The sequence below is a fragment of the Pinus tabuliformis genome, chromosome 1_1, assembly GCF_031772625.1.
Source record: "Pinus tabuliformis cultivar Carrire ecotype Pingquan chromosome 1_1, CPIR1, whole genome shotgun sequence".
Lineage (NCBI taxonomy): Eukaryota > Viridiplantae > Streptophyta > Pinopsida > Pinales > Pinaceae > Pinus > Pinus tabuliformis.
In genome coordinates, this window is record NC_142297.1 from 51188038 (window position 1) to 51205843 (window position 17806).

Sequence of the window (17806 nt, forward strand, 5' to 3'; positions counted from 1 at the left end):
GGCATACAGAATCTATCTTCCGAGGAGTAGGAAGGTAGTAGTTCGACGAGATGTAAAGTTCATGGAGGACAAGGCTTTCAGAAGATCTCGTAAGATGCCTTCCGAGGAGCATTCAAAAGAGGAGCCGCTAGTTAATCCTCTTCAACCAACAGAAGTAAAGAATTCTTCCTCAGGTCAGGAAGATTCTCGGGATGAGGAGGAAGAGCTAACAGAAGCACTACTATCAGAGGAAGAACTAGCAGGGAACTTCGTCAGATTTTGTGACATGCAGAGGACTTCATCAGTGCGCCAAGAAACAATAAGAGGGAGCGAAAACAACCAGATAGATATCAGGCATTAGTAGCTTAGGATGGAGAGCTTGCCAGTTTCAAGGAGGCAGCTCAACGTCGGGTTTGGCTAGATGCAATGGCAGAGGAGTACAACTCCATAATGGTGAACGATGTCTGGGAGGTGGTGCCAAGGCCTCAAGATAGATCAGTGGTAGGTTCAGAATGGATCAAGATCAAATACGCTGCAAACGACAATGTTGAGAAATACAAAGCCAGGTTTGTGGCTAAGGGGTATGCTCAAAAGGAAGGAATTGATTATGAGGACCTTCGCCATGGTAGCTAGGTATACATCTATTAGGACCGTGATATCTCTTGTAGCTCAAGTGGGATGGGAAATTCATCAGATGGATGTCAAAACGGCATTTCTGAACGGGGTAATAGAAGAAGAGGTATACATTGAAAAACCAGAGGGCTTTGAGACTCATGAGAAGAAGTTTCATGTATGCAGATTGAAGAAAGCCTTATATGGGCTGAAACAAGCACCGAGAGCATGGTATGGTCGAATAGATGGCTACTTGCAGAAGATGGGATTTGTCAAGAGTGCCGCGGATCCAAATCTCTACTATCTAGTGTAATGTCCCTTAATAATAAATAATAAATAATATAATATAATATTAAATAAATAATAAACAATAAATAAAAAATAGTAATAGTAAATAAATAATAAATAATAATAAAATAATAAATTAATTACATGCTCTAAATAAATATAAATAAGAATAAAACAAGAAAGTAGTAAAAATCAGTAAAGCTATCAAAAAGTAAAAACAAAAGAATAAAACAAGAAAGCAGTAAAGTTGCATGTTGACACATGGAGTGTGTGCATGTGGTTCCCCTTCCAATGTTTGCTCTATTTAATAGATGAGGAGGAAGATGAGAAGCATTCCATCATTCCATGGTTCCATCATCCATTCTCTTGGGAGAATAGTGTTGTGAAACAAAGGATTCCCTGGTAGTAGTACGTTGATTGAGGGCTCGGGGGTCGCCAGTTGTAGCAAGATTTTGTGCAATTGAGCCTACGGTTGGGTGGAGAGTCGTCCCCAAGACTTTGTTGTAGTTAGCAGAATTCAACTAGCGTTCCACAGGTGAGTTATCTTTCCTCACATTTCTTTTGAAATTTAATGTTAACTAGTTGATAAATTGCGTGTTGATTATATATCGGTTGATTAATCTAATTAATTATGTGTTGTTATTTCGGGGTTGTTACATATGGTATCAGATTCAGTTCAACTCTTAGGGCCTATAGACATTTCTGAGTGAAATTTCCCATGTAATTTCTGCCTTGCCTAATTGTTTTTGGATTTTTCTTAATTTTTAATGATCTAAATGGGTTTTTGTTTTAATGTGGCTTCCAGATCTACAGATCTCTTTGAGTGATGATAAATTTGACCTAATACGGATCTTGGATTTTTGGTTCTAATAGTACAGCATGAGGTCTCCTAATTTTTTAATCGAATTTCAAATTTTATTTTTCCAAGATTTCTATTATAACCACCGTAAATACATAAAGGGGTCGAGATTTCCATTTTGACTACCCAAAAAGCATGCATGCATGCAGATGTGTTTCTCCTTCTCATAGAATGAGGTCATTCCAAAGTCTTTCTGTCGTGGATTCTTCAACTAGAGCTATTAATCGACTGATCGTGGTAAGAGCTATTAATTGCAGTAATTTTTTTATCGTGGCTGATACATATTTTGTTGGCCTAAATGCTGGCAACTCCCTAATCACATCATCTCCAAAGAATTCCATGGATTTCACAATGAGAGCCTCTGCAAGCAAATTGATTCCAACCGTATTTAATTATCACTATCTACGTGTTGTTATCTTATGCCTAGTACCATGGAAGTTTAAAGGCACTGCATAAATTTTCTTCTTGTAAAAGTTTCTTAGGAGTTGCATAAATTAGTTTGTCCATCCCGACTTCATGGGAATTCCATTTCCCCATCTTCAGTCTCACGTGAATCTACAATCCACGGCCAGCATGATTTTCCCCTTTAACTATGTTGATTTCAGGCACCAAGGGCCAGGTTTTCACTCTTTAGATAGACTTTCAAGACTGCAATGTTCTTCGTCCCATGGAAAGAAACTAGGAACAGAGTTGTCTGCCAAATTTAGGTTATATGTTGAAACCTTTACAAAAAAAAAAAGTTATCATAATAAAAGGTCATCTTCTTGTTGGGATTCTCGACGTCTATTCACAGGATGAATTTTTACTTGAGATAAGAGTCTTTGGTGACATTGAATTTGGGGATCTGCACTAAGATCACAGTGGTTCTTTTTTTGGAGGAGTCGCAAACATTAAGAGGCCGTCATATTTACTTGAATGAAAATTTCCTTTTTGGACGTATTATAGAGGTAGAAATTTTTTGAAGTCCATTTCAAACTTTTTGAAAGGTCTTTTTCATTTCTGAGCAAGGGATCGTTTTCCTGGAAAGTCGTTTAGGGTTTATTAATTATTTGGAGCCATTTAACTCAAAATTTCACAAGAATCCATTGTTTATAACTTAAAGAGATCAATTTCTAAAAAAATTTTGAGGGTCATAGGCATGTCAACTATTTATTTCTCAATCGCAAAGATTGCGAAATTATAACTTAATTTTTTTTTTCTGAAATTCTCCCATTTTGCAATCAAATACTGAATTGCTGAAGGTGAACTCCATCAATTTCTGAAGAGATCAATTATCGAAAGGTTTTTGCTGTTCAATTTGGCATATATTTTGTGGATATAGCCCTTACTGTTTTGACAGGTTCTACATTGACCATATAGCACATCTATTCTACCTAATGTGAGAACATTAATTCTGCAGGGGCTAATTACATTTTTTTGGAGAGCCTAATCTTTCTAGGAACTGCCATATTTTTGTTAATTATTTTCTAAGGCAATGTTTGGGCTGGCCGTGAGTTTATTCTGACTTCTTTTCATCAAGGTCGTAGGGTTTCTAGGCCTCCTTTCTCCTCCAATCCGTGAGCAAATTTTGAGATACTGTTATCAAATTTGTGGGCATTTCTGAGAGTATATTTGTCAAAGATTTGAGGCATCTAAAGGTTTAAAGTAAAGTTGTTTGGGGAGTTTTACAGTCAAGTTGTCCAGCAGATTTGTATCTATTACCTCATTGATCTCTTGTAGCTTGAGAAAAAAATTGTTGATCAGTCCATATTCAACAAGTTTCTTTAGTGTGAAGTGCTCTTTTTCTTTCTAAAGGGTCCCTCTCATTCTAATTCTAGTGATTCTTCATCGTGTTGGGAAATTTGAAATCAAGGAGACAGCTTCACTGTGTATTCAAACTCACTCATTGCAGAAATCCATCTTAATATGGGACTATTGAATTGGCAAATTGTAGGTTTCTCTGGCAGACATCTCCTCTTTCACTTAATTTTGATCTTGTATTCATACATCAATTGATCGTGAATTGGAAGAATTACTGATTTTGACATTGCATGCTAACCGTTTGACGAAATGTGTTCTTGAAAAACTTTGCATCTGCTGTAGGCTGGAATGCCCACTTTATATGCAGGTTTCAACTCAAATTTGTAACCTGGAATGCCTATTTTCTGTGCCTAAAAGTTTATAGTTCCATAACTATGTGTCACAACAGTTTTTGAATTTCTTAGAGTATTTTAATAAATCTAAAGAATATGCTAGTTGTAGCATGAGTCTTGGTATGGACATTAACATTGAAAAATCATAACAAATCCCTAGGCATATCTTCATTTGGATTATATTTGGACATTGTTTTAGATTAGTGAAATCACCATGACTATCCCGTCAGGATGGATGCATACAGACTATTTGATAAAATGTATGAACGAAAATTTTCAGCTGCATGATGAATTTAGAGTTGAGATAGCAAGTGGGAAGCTTTGCCTTTTTTATTCTTGAATCACTTTCACCACTTTGAAATTGCCTCTGAATTTGACTTCTAAAACATTATACTTGCCATCAGCGCTTGTCAAAGGATTATGTATCTAGTTGCATTGGTGTTTACATAAATAAATAACCAAAATTTGAACTAGGACCATTTTTATTCCTGGGTGATTTCTTCAAATTCAAAGAAAATACATCTCAATTCTGTTTCAGATTTGTGACTCTGTCTTCTTGCTGCCCTATTTGAATGTTGTCCATGTATTTAGTAAACACACTAATTTCAGAGCTTCCTCTGTTCTATTGCTGTCTGAAAATACGTGCTTCGTTTTGATAATAGCTCCATTTGCATGATGGAAACAATAGTTTGATGATTAGTAACAAACTCATTAGTTTATGGATTTGTCTATCCATGAGAAGGAGATTCCAGTACATTATACCTATATTACATTGAGAGCTATCCTACGTCTGCCGAAAACAGGGTATTTCCCTGCAGCACAGATACGAACTGAAATGCCATTTAAGAGTGTTATTTAGGGAAACCCCTAGTGGTGATTAGATTCACCTTAAGTAGAGGGAGGAAAAGCCGAAGTGATAGTGGTTTATCCGAGTTGCCAGTAGTGTGACTGTCTATTTCGCTGAATGCACAAGTTGTGAGTTTTCTTTGATCTATGGTGATTGCACAAAGCATAGAAATAGGTGGGTTGACTGTGTTGTAGTATGCAAAGATCACTGCTTTGACAGAATAGCTCTTCACTAAACCTCAGTCTGTTTTCTCTTCGGGCGAGTTGCCGAATGTATAAAAGCTTTGGCAATATAACGAGACTTGGATATTGCATATAGTGATAAGTTGTATGTTGCTGATGACGTTTGAAGATCTCTGATATTGACTGCAATAATATTCTTGTTCTAGTGACAGAGTTACGTGACCTGTTTTGACAGAGTTCTTTCAATGACAAGGATTGTGGGCAGGGTATATAATCCACAGAACAAAGGAAAGAAAAAGTTAACCATTGCCTCAGATCCTTATATGTTGTTGTTGTCTTGCTTATCTGTGTATTGAAGCTAATTGATGAATCTTTCTGATTGTAAACAGTATTCAAAATTTCATTTTATTTCATATTAGATATCTGGATTCTGAACCGAAGGTGAAGTGTTCGAATCTCGATTGATTATATTGTATATGAAAGGAAAGTCAAGGTTCGATTCTGGACCCTGTCATACAAGAGTTTATTCTCAATACTATTGTCACAGTAAATCACATAGAAAGCGTTCAACCTATAATGGCACCGACTTACAATGTTCCAATGACTTTGCTCTTTATGTAATTTTAACCATTATTTGATACCCTATCTTTATCATTCAGTGTTATATCATATTCAGATCATTTTGGCCCATTATCATACCCACATCCATGAAATGATATTCTCAGACGAGATCATCCCCGGAGAGCTCGGCTTGAATCTACATTCGTATTATTCCCTCTTGGAAATGGCTCAATAAACGCACTGTAATTTTTGAGTTTTGTTGAGTTTTTCAGTGAGATGTTTTGTCAAACAGCTTATAGATGCATTGCTGTAGGTATATTTTTTTTCTTGCCATTTACTTGAACACAGTTATACAATGACCATAGGAACAACGTAGAGTATTTAAATCACAAGCATGAAACATATATTGTGCCCAGAAATGGTTCAACCCCAAAAATACTCATTTATATCAATCATAGTCATAAGATACCCACTTAGAATATCTTAGAAATTTCCACAAAGAAATCTGAGTTTACTTGTTTGGTTCACTGTGGTATTATATCAAAACAGTTGGTAGACAGTGTATTGTAGGTGTTTCTCTTCCAAACTGTGATTAAAATAACATGCACAATACTAAGCATACATAAAAGAGATATTCGAGAACAGCTGATATACACCTTGCATTAAATTTAAAAGCACACACACCACTGAAAGTATACAGTCCAGCAATAGTATGATTTTTGAGGTTCGAAATGATGATTGCGTATCAAATTTATCCAACCTAAAAATCGTAGGTTCGGTTGCTCACATTGTTGTCACTGAATGTTCTTGTAATTAGCATTCAAAGTTCTATATTTTTGTTTCATTCATTGCATATAGTCATTTTATTTCAAATTATTAAGTCAAAGGGTTCAATTCTAGCATGTTGTGGTGGCTCAATAAAATCTTATCTGATCATTATCCACTCAGTGTACAATGGCTCAAATTGGAGTTTAATTATAAGGTGGACAGAAATTGGAGTTTAATAAGGGATGCTTGGAGCTGCACAAGATTTGTCATTATAGTATGGGTTTATTATGGAAACTGTTAGGTTTTCTTTAATATCTTTAATATCCCTGTCTATTTTCTTTAATATGTTGTCTTTTGTTTTTGTGACTGTTGCATGTTCAGAATTTTGTTACTTTTTTAATTGGAAATGGTCAATCATAGAAATATGTTCATGAATTTTACATTACTTTTAATTTAGCCTCTACACTACTTTACCTTATGCCTGGTAGATCATATTCTTCAAAATTTACATTGATGGATTTTAATGAGTAGATTGATTGCTTGCTTACTTGGTTTCTTTATCACATCTGGTAGATCATATTCTTCAAAATTTACAGTGATGGATTTTAATGAGTACATCTAAATCGTACACTATGATTTCAGTTTAGTTTAATTAAATGTTATGATGTTGAGTATAATGTTACGTGAGGTTTCCTGATTCAAGGTTAATTGCATATAGTGGATAAAGTTGTCTAAGGAGAAATGGAAAGGAGAAACTTGCAAATTTTCTAATGATGATAAGTAATGATAGCTCATGTGATTATGGCCAACTTGGATTAGATAACAAAAAAAAAAGGTGCTAGATAGATACTTAAGGTGGTTGAGAGTAAGTGTCACAACAAGGGTAAGAAATCAATAAGAAGAGGCAACCTATTTTAGAACATAATGGCAGAGTTTGGTATAATCATAACTTGGTACTCTAAAGGTATCACTATAAAGTCTAAGGATGATGCACATAAAGAAGAAAATATTGGCAATCAACTAATGAAGTTGAATAATCATGGTAATAATGAAGGTCATTTTGAAGGAACCTCAAAGGTACGATGACATAGATTAAAGAAGTAAATCCGTAATAAAATTAATCAATTGGAGGAGATAAGATGTGTGCATGACAACATCTATAATAGTTTTTCCCTCTAATGGGAGAGCCACATTGTAAAGTTTTCCATAAGTGACTAACTATATGCATGAATTATGGATAATAAGCGGATTACATTTGGTAGCCAACTCAATGAATTTATTTATAGGGTATTACCCAAGTTGGGGAATAGTAACAACATTTCCAAAGTGTATCAATGCTATGCTTTTAAGAGAGGAGGAAAAGAAACCACAATGACTGGAGGTGAGAAATTAAAGTCAATTTAATAAAATAGAATGAAGTGAAGAAGTTTCCATTTTTGAAGCTAGTAGACATGGAATATTAGGAAATTAAGACTAGGAGAAAAATAAAAATATATCTATGAATATCTAGTAGGAGGAAATGAAGGGATGTTCTATCAAGAAGAAAGTTCTTTTAAGGGTATTGATGAGTGGACCGAGAAACATGATTGGTAATGGTCATAGTGATGATCTACATAGTTTAAAAGTGTGAAGATATGAAGTTGAGAATTTTCATAATGACCAGTGATGATAAATGAGGAAGATGTTTAAAGGTTTAAATGGTAAAAAAATAATAGTTGAAGTATAGGAAGGAATGTTGCTAGAAATTTTATAAGGATACCTTGAGAAGGATTGTGTACATATTGACAAAAGAAGTGAGAGTCAATTAATAGAGGTTGTACTTGACTGATTTGCACTCATTGTTTCATGAGTAGGACTTCACATAGAGAAACTTATCAAGTTTTGTTCCCATAGCGTTAAAAGAGGTTGTTTCCACATAACACCACACATTTAAATTTTTCATGGACAATGATGGTAGTAGTGTTTCCAACTATTTCAAAATCTAAAATAAAGATACTATTTAATGAGCAAGAATCTCTTGTCCAACTTGAAGAAGGGTGAATTTACGATAAAGCAATCAAGTGGTATTGAGATAGGAACTTGACGAGATAAGAAAATATTTTTTGTGGATGAAAATGATAATTGTTAAGTGATGTATGTATAAGTCAACATGGATCAACAAACCCTCATGCAAGTAAATTAAGCATGATATAAAATTAAATCATGATGACCTAGTGTTTATATGCAATTGCATATAGCGGTATTGGAATCGGTAAGCCAAAGGGTAAATGGATGTAAAACCAAAGGATTTTAATTTTGAGATAGATGATTTAAATAATGATTGTATAACTAGTAATATCTTAACAATGAATTTCACCAGAATTTCCTTGGGAAGGAAGAATATATGACGAGAGATTAAGACTCAAGATGATGAGGCTCATGTGAAATTTAACGATGTACTTAGATGATTATACCTATGGTGTAAATGGTCAACTTCCTAGTTGAAAGAAGTGGAAATGATTATTGAAAAGTAATTGGTATCTTGATGAAAACATAACACTAATCGCATTGGTGAGATAGCTTAGATCCTAAAGGGATGTTGAATAATCTCATTTTATAGTTGGTATTCATTGTTTATGTAAGCAAATGAAATTGATTCATGATAAGAATGCTTATAGTGTATTATTGCTTTATATTTGATATGTATTGAAATGGTTCTCATATTTATGATGTTATGGTATGGGGTTATGTTGATGTGTGATTCCATTTATTATGTGATGTCATGATATATCTTTGATACAGATATGTTGATGTTATATGATGATATTTTAGGATGTGAAGCATGTGGTAATTGCATGCAGATTTTATGACATGCAAGAGTATGCAGTTTTTTACTATTCAGAATGTGGTGATTAACAAGGATGTTATGTTATCATGATGACATGCAAGACTTGGCATGTGGATTATTTTCTATGATACTATGATGGTATAGCTAATGCATTGGTTGCATGTTGAGGTATGATGATTGACAGGACTCCACAAATGGGCCGAGAGGGCCGGTTTATTTGATGATCTCATGCGAGCCCATACGCACGGGGGAGAATAAGTAACACCATATGGGCTGGGGACAAACTCAATCAACACTACATATGCCAATGGTTCCTTTGTTTTGTATAGATCTTGATGGATAGCTCTTGAGGGCTATGGGACCATCTTAAAGAGGCCAAGTGCCTGATATTGAAGGCTAGGTGCCTAGTATTTATTGGGATGCCGAAGTCTGGTAGGGGTGTAAGGATTTCGATGCCTGGGGTTGTGTGCCTTATTGAGTTGTGGAGGGAGTGGGCCAACCTTACGAGATGCTCGGAGACATTGAGCACTGTACCAGATGCCTGCCTTGGGGCAAATGAAGTCTGAGTCAGGCGCGAGCCTTGGGGCCAGCCTTGGACTAGGATACAGACCGAGGAGGCTTATGCCTGATTCCGAAAGTGGGAAAAAGGACAGAGATTCCTTAGGATTTCCCGGGTGTTGTGAAACTTTTGATGCCTGCTGGTTATACTAGTTCAGCAGAGGGTGTCGGGACTGTTACATGAAGTAATAAATAACAAAATAAATGTAATGTCCCTTAATAATAAATAATAAATAATAAAAACTTAACTTCGGGACGAAGTTCCTTAAAGTGGGGGAGTATGTAATGTCCCTTAATAATAAATAATAAATAATATAATATTAAATAAATAATAAACAATAAATAAATAGTAATAGTAAATAAATAATAAATAATAATAAAATAATAAACTAATTACATGCTCTAAATAAATATAAATATAAATAAAACAAGAAAGCAGTAAAAATCAGTAAAGCTATCAAAAAGTAGAAACAAAAGAATAAAACAAGAAAGCAGTAAAGTTGCATGTTGACACATGGAGTGTGTGCATGTGGTTCTCCTTCCAATGTTTGCTCTATTTAATAGATGGGGAGGAAGATGAGAGGCATTCCATCATTCCATGATTCCATCATCCATTCTCTTGGGAGAATAGTGTTGTGAGACAAAAGATTCCCTGGCAATAGTACGTTGATTGAGGGCTCGGGGGTGGCCATTTGTAGCAAGATTTTGTGCAATTGAGCCTACGGTTGGGTGGAGAGTCGTCCCCAAGACTTTGTTGCAGTTAGCAAAATTCAACTAGCGTTCCACAAGTAAGTTGTCTCTCCTCACATTTTTTTTTAAATTTAATGTTAACTAGTTGATAAATTGTGTGTTGATTATATATCACTTGAATAATCTAATTAGTTACGAGTTGTTATTTTGGGGCTATTACATCTAGTAGTAGAGAATGAGCCGCTAATCTTAGTATTGTATGTGGATGATCTCTTTCTGACAGGATCATCCAAACTCATTGGGGACTGCAAGAAGAATCTAGCCACAGAATTCGATATGAAGGATTTGGGACAAATGCATTACCTCCAAGGGTTGGAAGTTTGCCAACTGAAGGGAGAAATATTCCTTGGGCAAGGGAGGTATGCTATAGAAATCCTAAAAAGATTCGGGATGGAGGACTGTAGACCCATGGCTACGCCAATTATCACCAACTGGAAGAAGATTGATGCATCAAAAGACAAGGATGTCGATCCCACCCTATACAGGCAGCTCATAGGGCCCCTAATGTATCTAGTCAATACCCGGCCAGACATTTGCTACGCTGTCAACACCCTTAGTCAGTTCATGGTGGAACCAAAAAGGGCACACTGGGCAGTAGCCAAACACGTTCTCAGATATTTACAGGGAACTGTCGATTATGGGCTCTTGTACACCAAAGGTAAGGATATTAGTTTGAGTGGATTTACTGATGCAGACTGGGCAGGAAGTTCAGTGGATCGGAAAAGTACCTTTGGGTACTATTTCAACATTGGATCAGGAATGACCTCCTGGTGCAGTAGGAAACAGAAGTTCGTGGCTTTGAGCTCAACTGACGCAGAATATATGGCAGCAAGCACAGCTTCGTGTGAGGCCATATGGCTCAGAAAAGTGCTTGTGAACCTATTCAGAAGGAATATAGAGACAACCAGGATCATGTGCGATAATCAGAGTTGCATCAAGCTCTCTATGAATCCAATGTTTCATGATAGGTCGAAGCACATTGATATCCGATGTCACTTTGTCAAAGACTATGTCCAACGAGGAGTTGTACAGTTGAGCTACCCTCCTACAAGAGAATAGGTGGCAGACATCCTCACCAAGGCCCTTGGAAGGACAAAGTTTGACTACTTCAAGGAAAAGATGGGGATGGTAAAGAACCCGTTTCAGAAGCAGAAATGGGAGTGATAGCAGCACGGATGCAGAGGGAGTTGCAGTGCGGATGCAGTGTTGGGAGAAAGGACCAACAGCAGCACGGATGCAGAGGGAGTTGTCGTACAGATGCAGCAGTGGCAGTAGCAGAGCCATGGGCAGCAGTACAGGATACAACAATGCAGAGGATGTTGGGCAGGGAGGCTTAGCATCAGCATAGGGATCGATGCCAGATGATTAGGGTGATACTCAGTGAGGAGTACTACTAGAGCACAGTCCTCGCTAAGAGGGAGTGTTGATTTGAGGTAGCATCGGATGTGATCTAGCCACGAAAATTGGTGGAGAGGCTAAAGCATATGAGATATCCAATACCCAGAAATGGTTTGGGCAGATTCTAAACAATTTGAGAGATATTAAAATAATTAATATTTTTAATGAAGTCCCTAAGTCTAAACTTAGGGAAAATAAAATATTAATGTGAATTAATATAAAACTGTGTTAGAAGGGTCCAAAAGCCATGGATCAAGCCAGATCTAACCTTAGTCGTTGACTGGGGACTTAATCTCGGTCGTTGATCTGTCAATGAGAAAGTATAAGAGGAGGCTTGAGGGTCACTTGGAGAACACACTGAGGGAGACCAGGGAGTTCAATTTTTGGAGCGGGGTTAGCTGAGAAATTGAACCAATGGTCTGCTGAGGAATCAGGAGGCAGCAAGTACAGAATAGAGAGACGAGATCAGCCACTAGAGATAAGCGTTGAGGCAGGAGAGGCAGACACAGGGCATTTCAGGCAAACGCAGAGGCAGCGGGAGACTGCATAGTCACTAGCTGGGTTATGTGGGTGACGCAGAGAGGCCCAGGGCTGACGCAAAGTGTTTGAGAGCCACGCAAAGGTCAGTCGTGCTGACGCTGTGACTGGGAGAAGCGCTGGAGAATTTTCTCTCTGTGGGTAAGTCAGTTTGGCAGCATGTTGTACTGAAAAATTGCCGAATAATAAAATCCTCCCTTGCTGCACCGGTTTTCCTAGATTGGGTTTTTCCGGGGATTGTTGTCCAAAATATCTGTGTCAATGTGTTAATTCTTGTGCATATGTTTGTTTCTGTATTACAGTGTGATATCTACAACAATATTTATTTTAATGCTTATTGAAGTAATTTCATAAATAGCTTATTGAAGAATAAGTAGGAAAAGTAAATCAGTTGCTGCAGTGATAGAATTTTCACAAAGAGCATATGATGGCCACAAGAAAGAAAAAAAATCAAAATGCAAAAGATGGTCGGGACTTATAAGTTAGCACGTGGGCAAAAGCCAAGCATGAGCTCTAGCTCTATCACGTGGCCATCACACGTTTCCTAGGCTAATATTGCCCTATCTCATAGATGACAAGGAACCCATACATGTCCCAAACCCTGATGGGCAATGAATTGCCCCATCCTAAAGGAGGTAATCACTATTGTACATCATACAAAGCAAGCTTTCATTCCTAAAGCTATGAGCATTAATACAAGGAAAAGTCAACAAAAAATAACAAGAAACACATAGGGCTCGAAAAACAAAGGCCGAGGTAACTCGTATACACGCTTGCTCCCTCCTCACATCTATACACCCATATCTATACACCCAAGATGAGGTATTCCAACATAGTTGGTCACTTTGACTATCGTACTTGGCAATGGAATTATTTTCCCCCTCTTTTCTATCATTAATTACATGGCACCTATTGATTGAAGGGCGGGCTGAGTACATAACACTTCCATTTGCAGGTTGGGAACACCTCATAGGGTCGTTTATAGGCCACTCCTACTTAGGGAGGTAACACCATTATGTGACTATGGCCCCAATTTTGGAAGAGAAGCCACATATGAAGTGTTATTATGCCAATTTCATTCAAGCTTGGTTCACTTAGATGAAATAATGATTAATCTACCCAATGATGAAAGTTAAAGCACTGGATATTGTGTGTGAAGCAGATGGTTCCATCTATAGGTCTAGACAACTTAATTGGGGTCTAGATCCTATAGAGGGACACATTAACACCCACAACTTCTGCACTTTGCCCTATATTATTCATGGGATGATGCACTTGGACCAGTTTACCCCCAACCATCTTAGCATATATATATGGTGTGGCAGTTGATCCAAGGCCCAGATGAGGTTTGTCTCATGCCTTGAGACATGGGAGGGCTAGCACCATCTTTAGTGCCCTCAACATTGGAGCAGAGACAAAGATTTTGTCACTTGGAGACCCATGAGACCTAGTTTTGTTCCCCAATCCCACATTTGGGGCCACAAGATGATTTGCATCAAGAAACTGGGGTCAACCACTGGATCTTGATTTTAGAGGTCTTCTACACTTGTCATGGCACCAAAAGGCCTCAATGTCAGCCTTCTAGCAGCCCACACAAGCATGAAGTCAACATTTTGGCTAGCTTTTGTGCAGATAAAGTTAAATTTGTAAAAGTTACTAGGCCAACTTGTGACCTAGGCCTTTTCTTGCACATTATTTTATTACTAGAGGGGCTTTTAGGCTAAAATAGGTTATGTTAGAACACACACACACACATATATATATTGAATATACCTCATTTGATCTCTCATCATCATCACACTTGGAATTTCGACCACACAGATGAACCCACACTTGCTCTTTTGTGGACTATATTGGATCTTGGATGCATTTTTACATCTGAAGCTTATTCTTGGATATTTCTTGGAGCTATTCTTTGAACAATGGGAAGAATTTTTGCATCTTGTGTCGTAAGTGCTCTCTATTGTTGAATATCTATTTTTCTATATATAATGTATGAAATTATTGATTCAAGGTCATGGTAAAATTGTCCCCTAATTTGCTAAAAATTAGAACCTGAATGTAATCATTAAATAGTAGATACCACTTTTGTTTGCATAATCCTGCTAAGGTTCATCATATTTCTTCAACTACTTAGGTTCACAATATTACTTAGCCAACATAGTACCAGACACAAAAAACATATGATGTGCAAGAAAAACTATAGGCTAACAAAATCATGAATCGTCATAACAAACAAGAAATATTAAAGATGAAATACACACTTCACTGATAGAAAGTCGATCGTAGATGTAGCCCACATTAGTCAGCCAAGTCACTTGGAACAACCTGCAAAACCACTATAGTAAGCATACCAATTACAAATTGTGTGTTGATAAACAAGAAACTTAGTTTTCATTATTAAAGTATTGATATTCACAATAAAACAACATAAGAAAATCAAGTTTAAGGTTTTGTTAAAATATAAACTTTTCTTTACTTGAAGCTCAACATGTTGAAACATACTAATATTCATAGTTACAAGTTTAAAGGGAGTAATGAGATCATTTGAGAAAGAAGAAAGAAATGGCATTAATGTCCATAAATGACCAACATCAACATGCTTCAAAAGGAGAAACAAAATTGGAGGAAATCAGACCTTCATTTCTACTTCAGAGGAGAGGAGATCGAGATCACCATCACCTATACATACTTGAGGGTACAATTTTCACAACCCGCTTCAGTTTGCAATTGGCCCTCCAACCTTGGATCAACAAGGGTTACGGATCCTTAGCCTTCTCAAAAGATGGTGTTTTCAACACCATTTTTAGGGCATCGCAACAAAGATGCCCCTCATGGACTCCCTCATTTGACCCACTTTTCTCCATGGCATAGAGGTTTTAGGGCCTTCTTTACTAAGTCAAACTAGGTCTAACTAAGAGAGTCCAAACCCTTCTCCTTCGACACATCATTAGATGCATGCATGTTATGAACAAACAATTCATAAAAATAATTAAATAAATAATATATAATAATAATAAATAGTTAATTATTTAATGATTTTTAATCATTATTAATTATGAAAGGTTTTTATGGTCAAAATACATGACCAATCACCTTCGTGACCAGTCAATGCCTATATAGGCAACCGTCACAAAGGCAATTGTATCATCATTCAAGTTATTCATTAATAAAAATTACTATTTGCAACTTATTGTTTTGCAATTCAGTTGAGTCACACAATGGTATAATATTATTAAAAAAAAGTAAATAAATTGGTTCTACCAAGAAAAAGAACAAATCTAAGATGGGGAATAATGATGGAGTCAAAATTAATAAATATCGAGAAGAACTTGATAAGGTACATCATCACCTTGACAATGTCGAAAAAAGGCAAACAAAGTTGGGAGAAGGACGAAAGAAGATGATGGAAACTCAAGAAGAATTAGCAAATGATATGAAAAAAATATGACAACATTGAAAAACTGTTGCAAGGAATGCAAAACCAAGAAAAAAGAGATTTCGATTATCATTTGCAAGCCTTTTTAAGATTAAGAGAGGAAGACAAACATGAAGCAGCTCTTAGGGTTTCAGAATAAGAGGAACTGATGGACCAGCTAGTAGGAAGGGTGAATTAATTGTTTCTAAATCCCTTAAATACTCAAAACTTACAAAGTCCCAAATCCCAAGAAAGCGAAGGGCACCTAAATCATGAGATTCCACAAATACACTTCTCAAGTAGCCAATACTATACAAAAATTCCAGAAAAAGACTATCAACGAATTAAAAAGGAGCTACCCAAGTATGATGGTAAAGACCATAGAGGCGCTATTGTTTGGGTTAATAAAATGGAAGCCATTTTTTAATCAAACCCACCATTAGGTGAACATGAGAAAATCATCACGACATCCAACAATTTAGAAACAGAGGCATGTGATTGGTTCTTATGGTGGTCTACCAAATGCGACGCTTTTTCCTTTCATTGGAAGAATTTTGTGGATGCTTTGCTAAAAAGATTCTTCAACAAAGAAGAAGATGTCTATGACAAATTTGTTCATCTCAAGCAAAAAGGGTCTATAAGCGAATATACCCACGAATGGGAAGTATTGGCTACAAGACAGAGGATTTACTGATGAACAACTACTTAAAATGTATAGATGTGGACTTAAATATTATATTCATGCAGAATTAAAATTGTACAAACCCCAAACTATCGAAGAAGATAGACATGCAGCAAAGCTTATTGAACAAAAGAATAAATTCAATAAGTCATCATATACCAGTTCCGAAAAATCAAGCAATTACTCGAAGGGAAAATCAAGTAAGAATTCTCTAGACAAGTTTAACAAGTATATTTCACCTCAGTTGCGAGAAGAAGGGAACCAATATTCAAGCTCTGAAAAGAAGGATGGCAAATGTTGGAAGTGTGGGGACAAATTTTCACCAAGACACAAATTCAAAATGCAAAAACTCTACAATTGTGAAGAAAAACAAGAGAACGCCTCGAGTAGTGACTCAGACGAAGATACTAACGAGGAAAATGATGCTCCAAACATAGAGCCAGAAGAAGAGGCTATGCCAAGAATTTCCCTAGCCGCAATCACGAGAATAGCACAACCACAAACCCTAAAGCTAAAAGGACATATTAAGAAAGAAAATGTCATTGTATTAATATAGACAAGAAGCACCCACAATTTCATAAATGTTAATGTTAGTTCTTGTAGCATCACATGTGTTCTAGCCATGAAATTTGGTCGAGAGGCTAGAATACATGAGATCTCCAAAACCCAGAAATCGTTTCTGGAAATTCCATCTAGAAGTGTCTCAATTAGACTACTAACCGATTTTTAAATATTTCCCAAGTCTAAACTAAGGGAATATGGGTAATTAATCAGTATTAATTGAGATAAGGTGAGAATCATCTAGAAACTCACATGGATTGTTCCAGAAATGATCCTAACCATTGATTAAGATCTAATATTGGTCGTTGGTGCTCCAACAGTGGATTATAAGAGGAAGTTGATGTCATGATGGAGAAATCATCCAATGTAGATGCTCAGTTGCCAAAGAAGTTCAATTTTCTCAGTAGTAGCAGCTCAGCAAAGAAGATAGAGCCAGAGAGTGAGTAACAGGTGGAAGAGGAGAGCAGTAGCATTCCGAGAGGAACATTTCCAGTTCCCGGAAGAGGCAAAGGAAGGAAGGTTGTTAATTTTAGGTATGTTCTATGTTTAGAGCAATTTATTTCCATTTTCACAGTTAGCTCAATATCTTTTCCAGATAAGCAATCACATCACCATAATAGTAAATTGCAAATAGAACATAAACATAAATCACAAAAGACAAGAGGACACATTATGTGGCGCCAGCCAGGGACAAACCTTAATGTGGGGAAACCCTTGATCAATTCTTCTTATATGTTCTTCAATAGTTTAGCAAAGAGAGAGAGAGAGATAGTACATTTACAACAAAAGTCAACACTTTGACTTATCTAAATAAGAACGTAGATCATCTCTAAGTAGATGATACATG

The 17806-nt window shown here is 36.5% G+C and overlaps 1 protein-coding gene across 3 annotated transcripts in view; it reads right to left on the bottom strand.

The window, feature by feature from the left end:
- QC (glutaminyl cyclase) overlaps positions 1 to 17806 on the bottom strand; it is a 414279-nt gene that overhangs the window by 171134 nt on the left and 225339 nt on the right. For all 3 annotated transcript variants that reach the window (XM_089391524.1, XM_089391522.1, XM_089391523.1), the window contains exon 5: positions 14563 to 14626. In XM_089391524.1, the coding sequence (XP_089247650.1) occupies positions 14563 to 14626 (64 nt within the window). The remainder of the gene's footprint in view (positions 1 to 14562; positions 14627 to 17806) is intronic.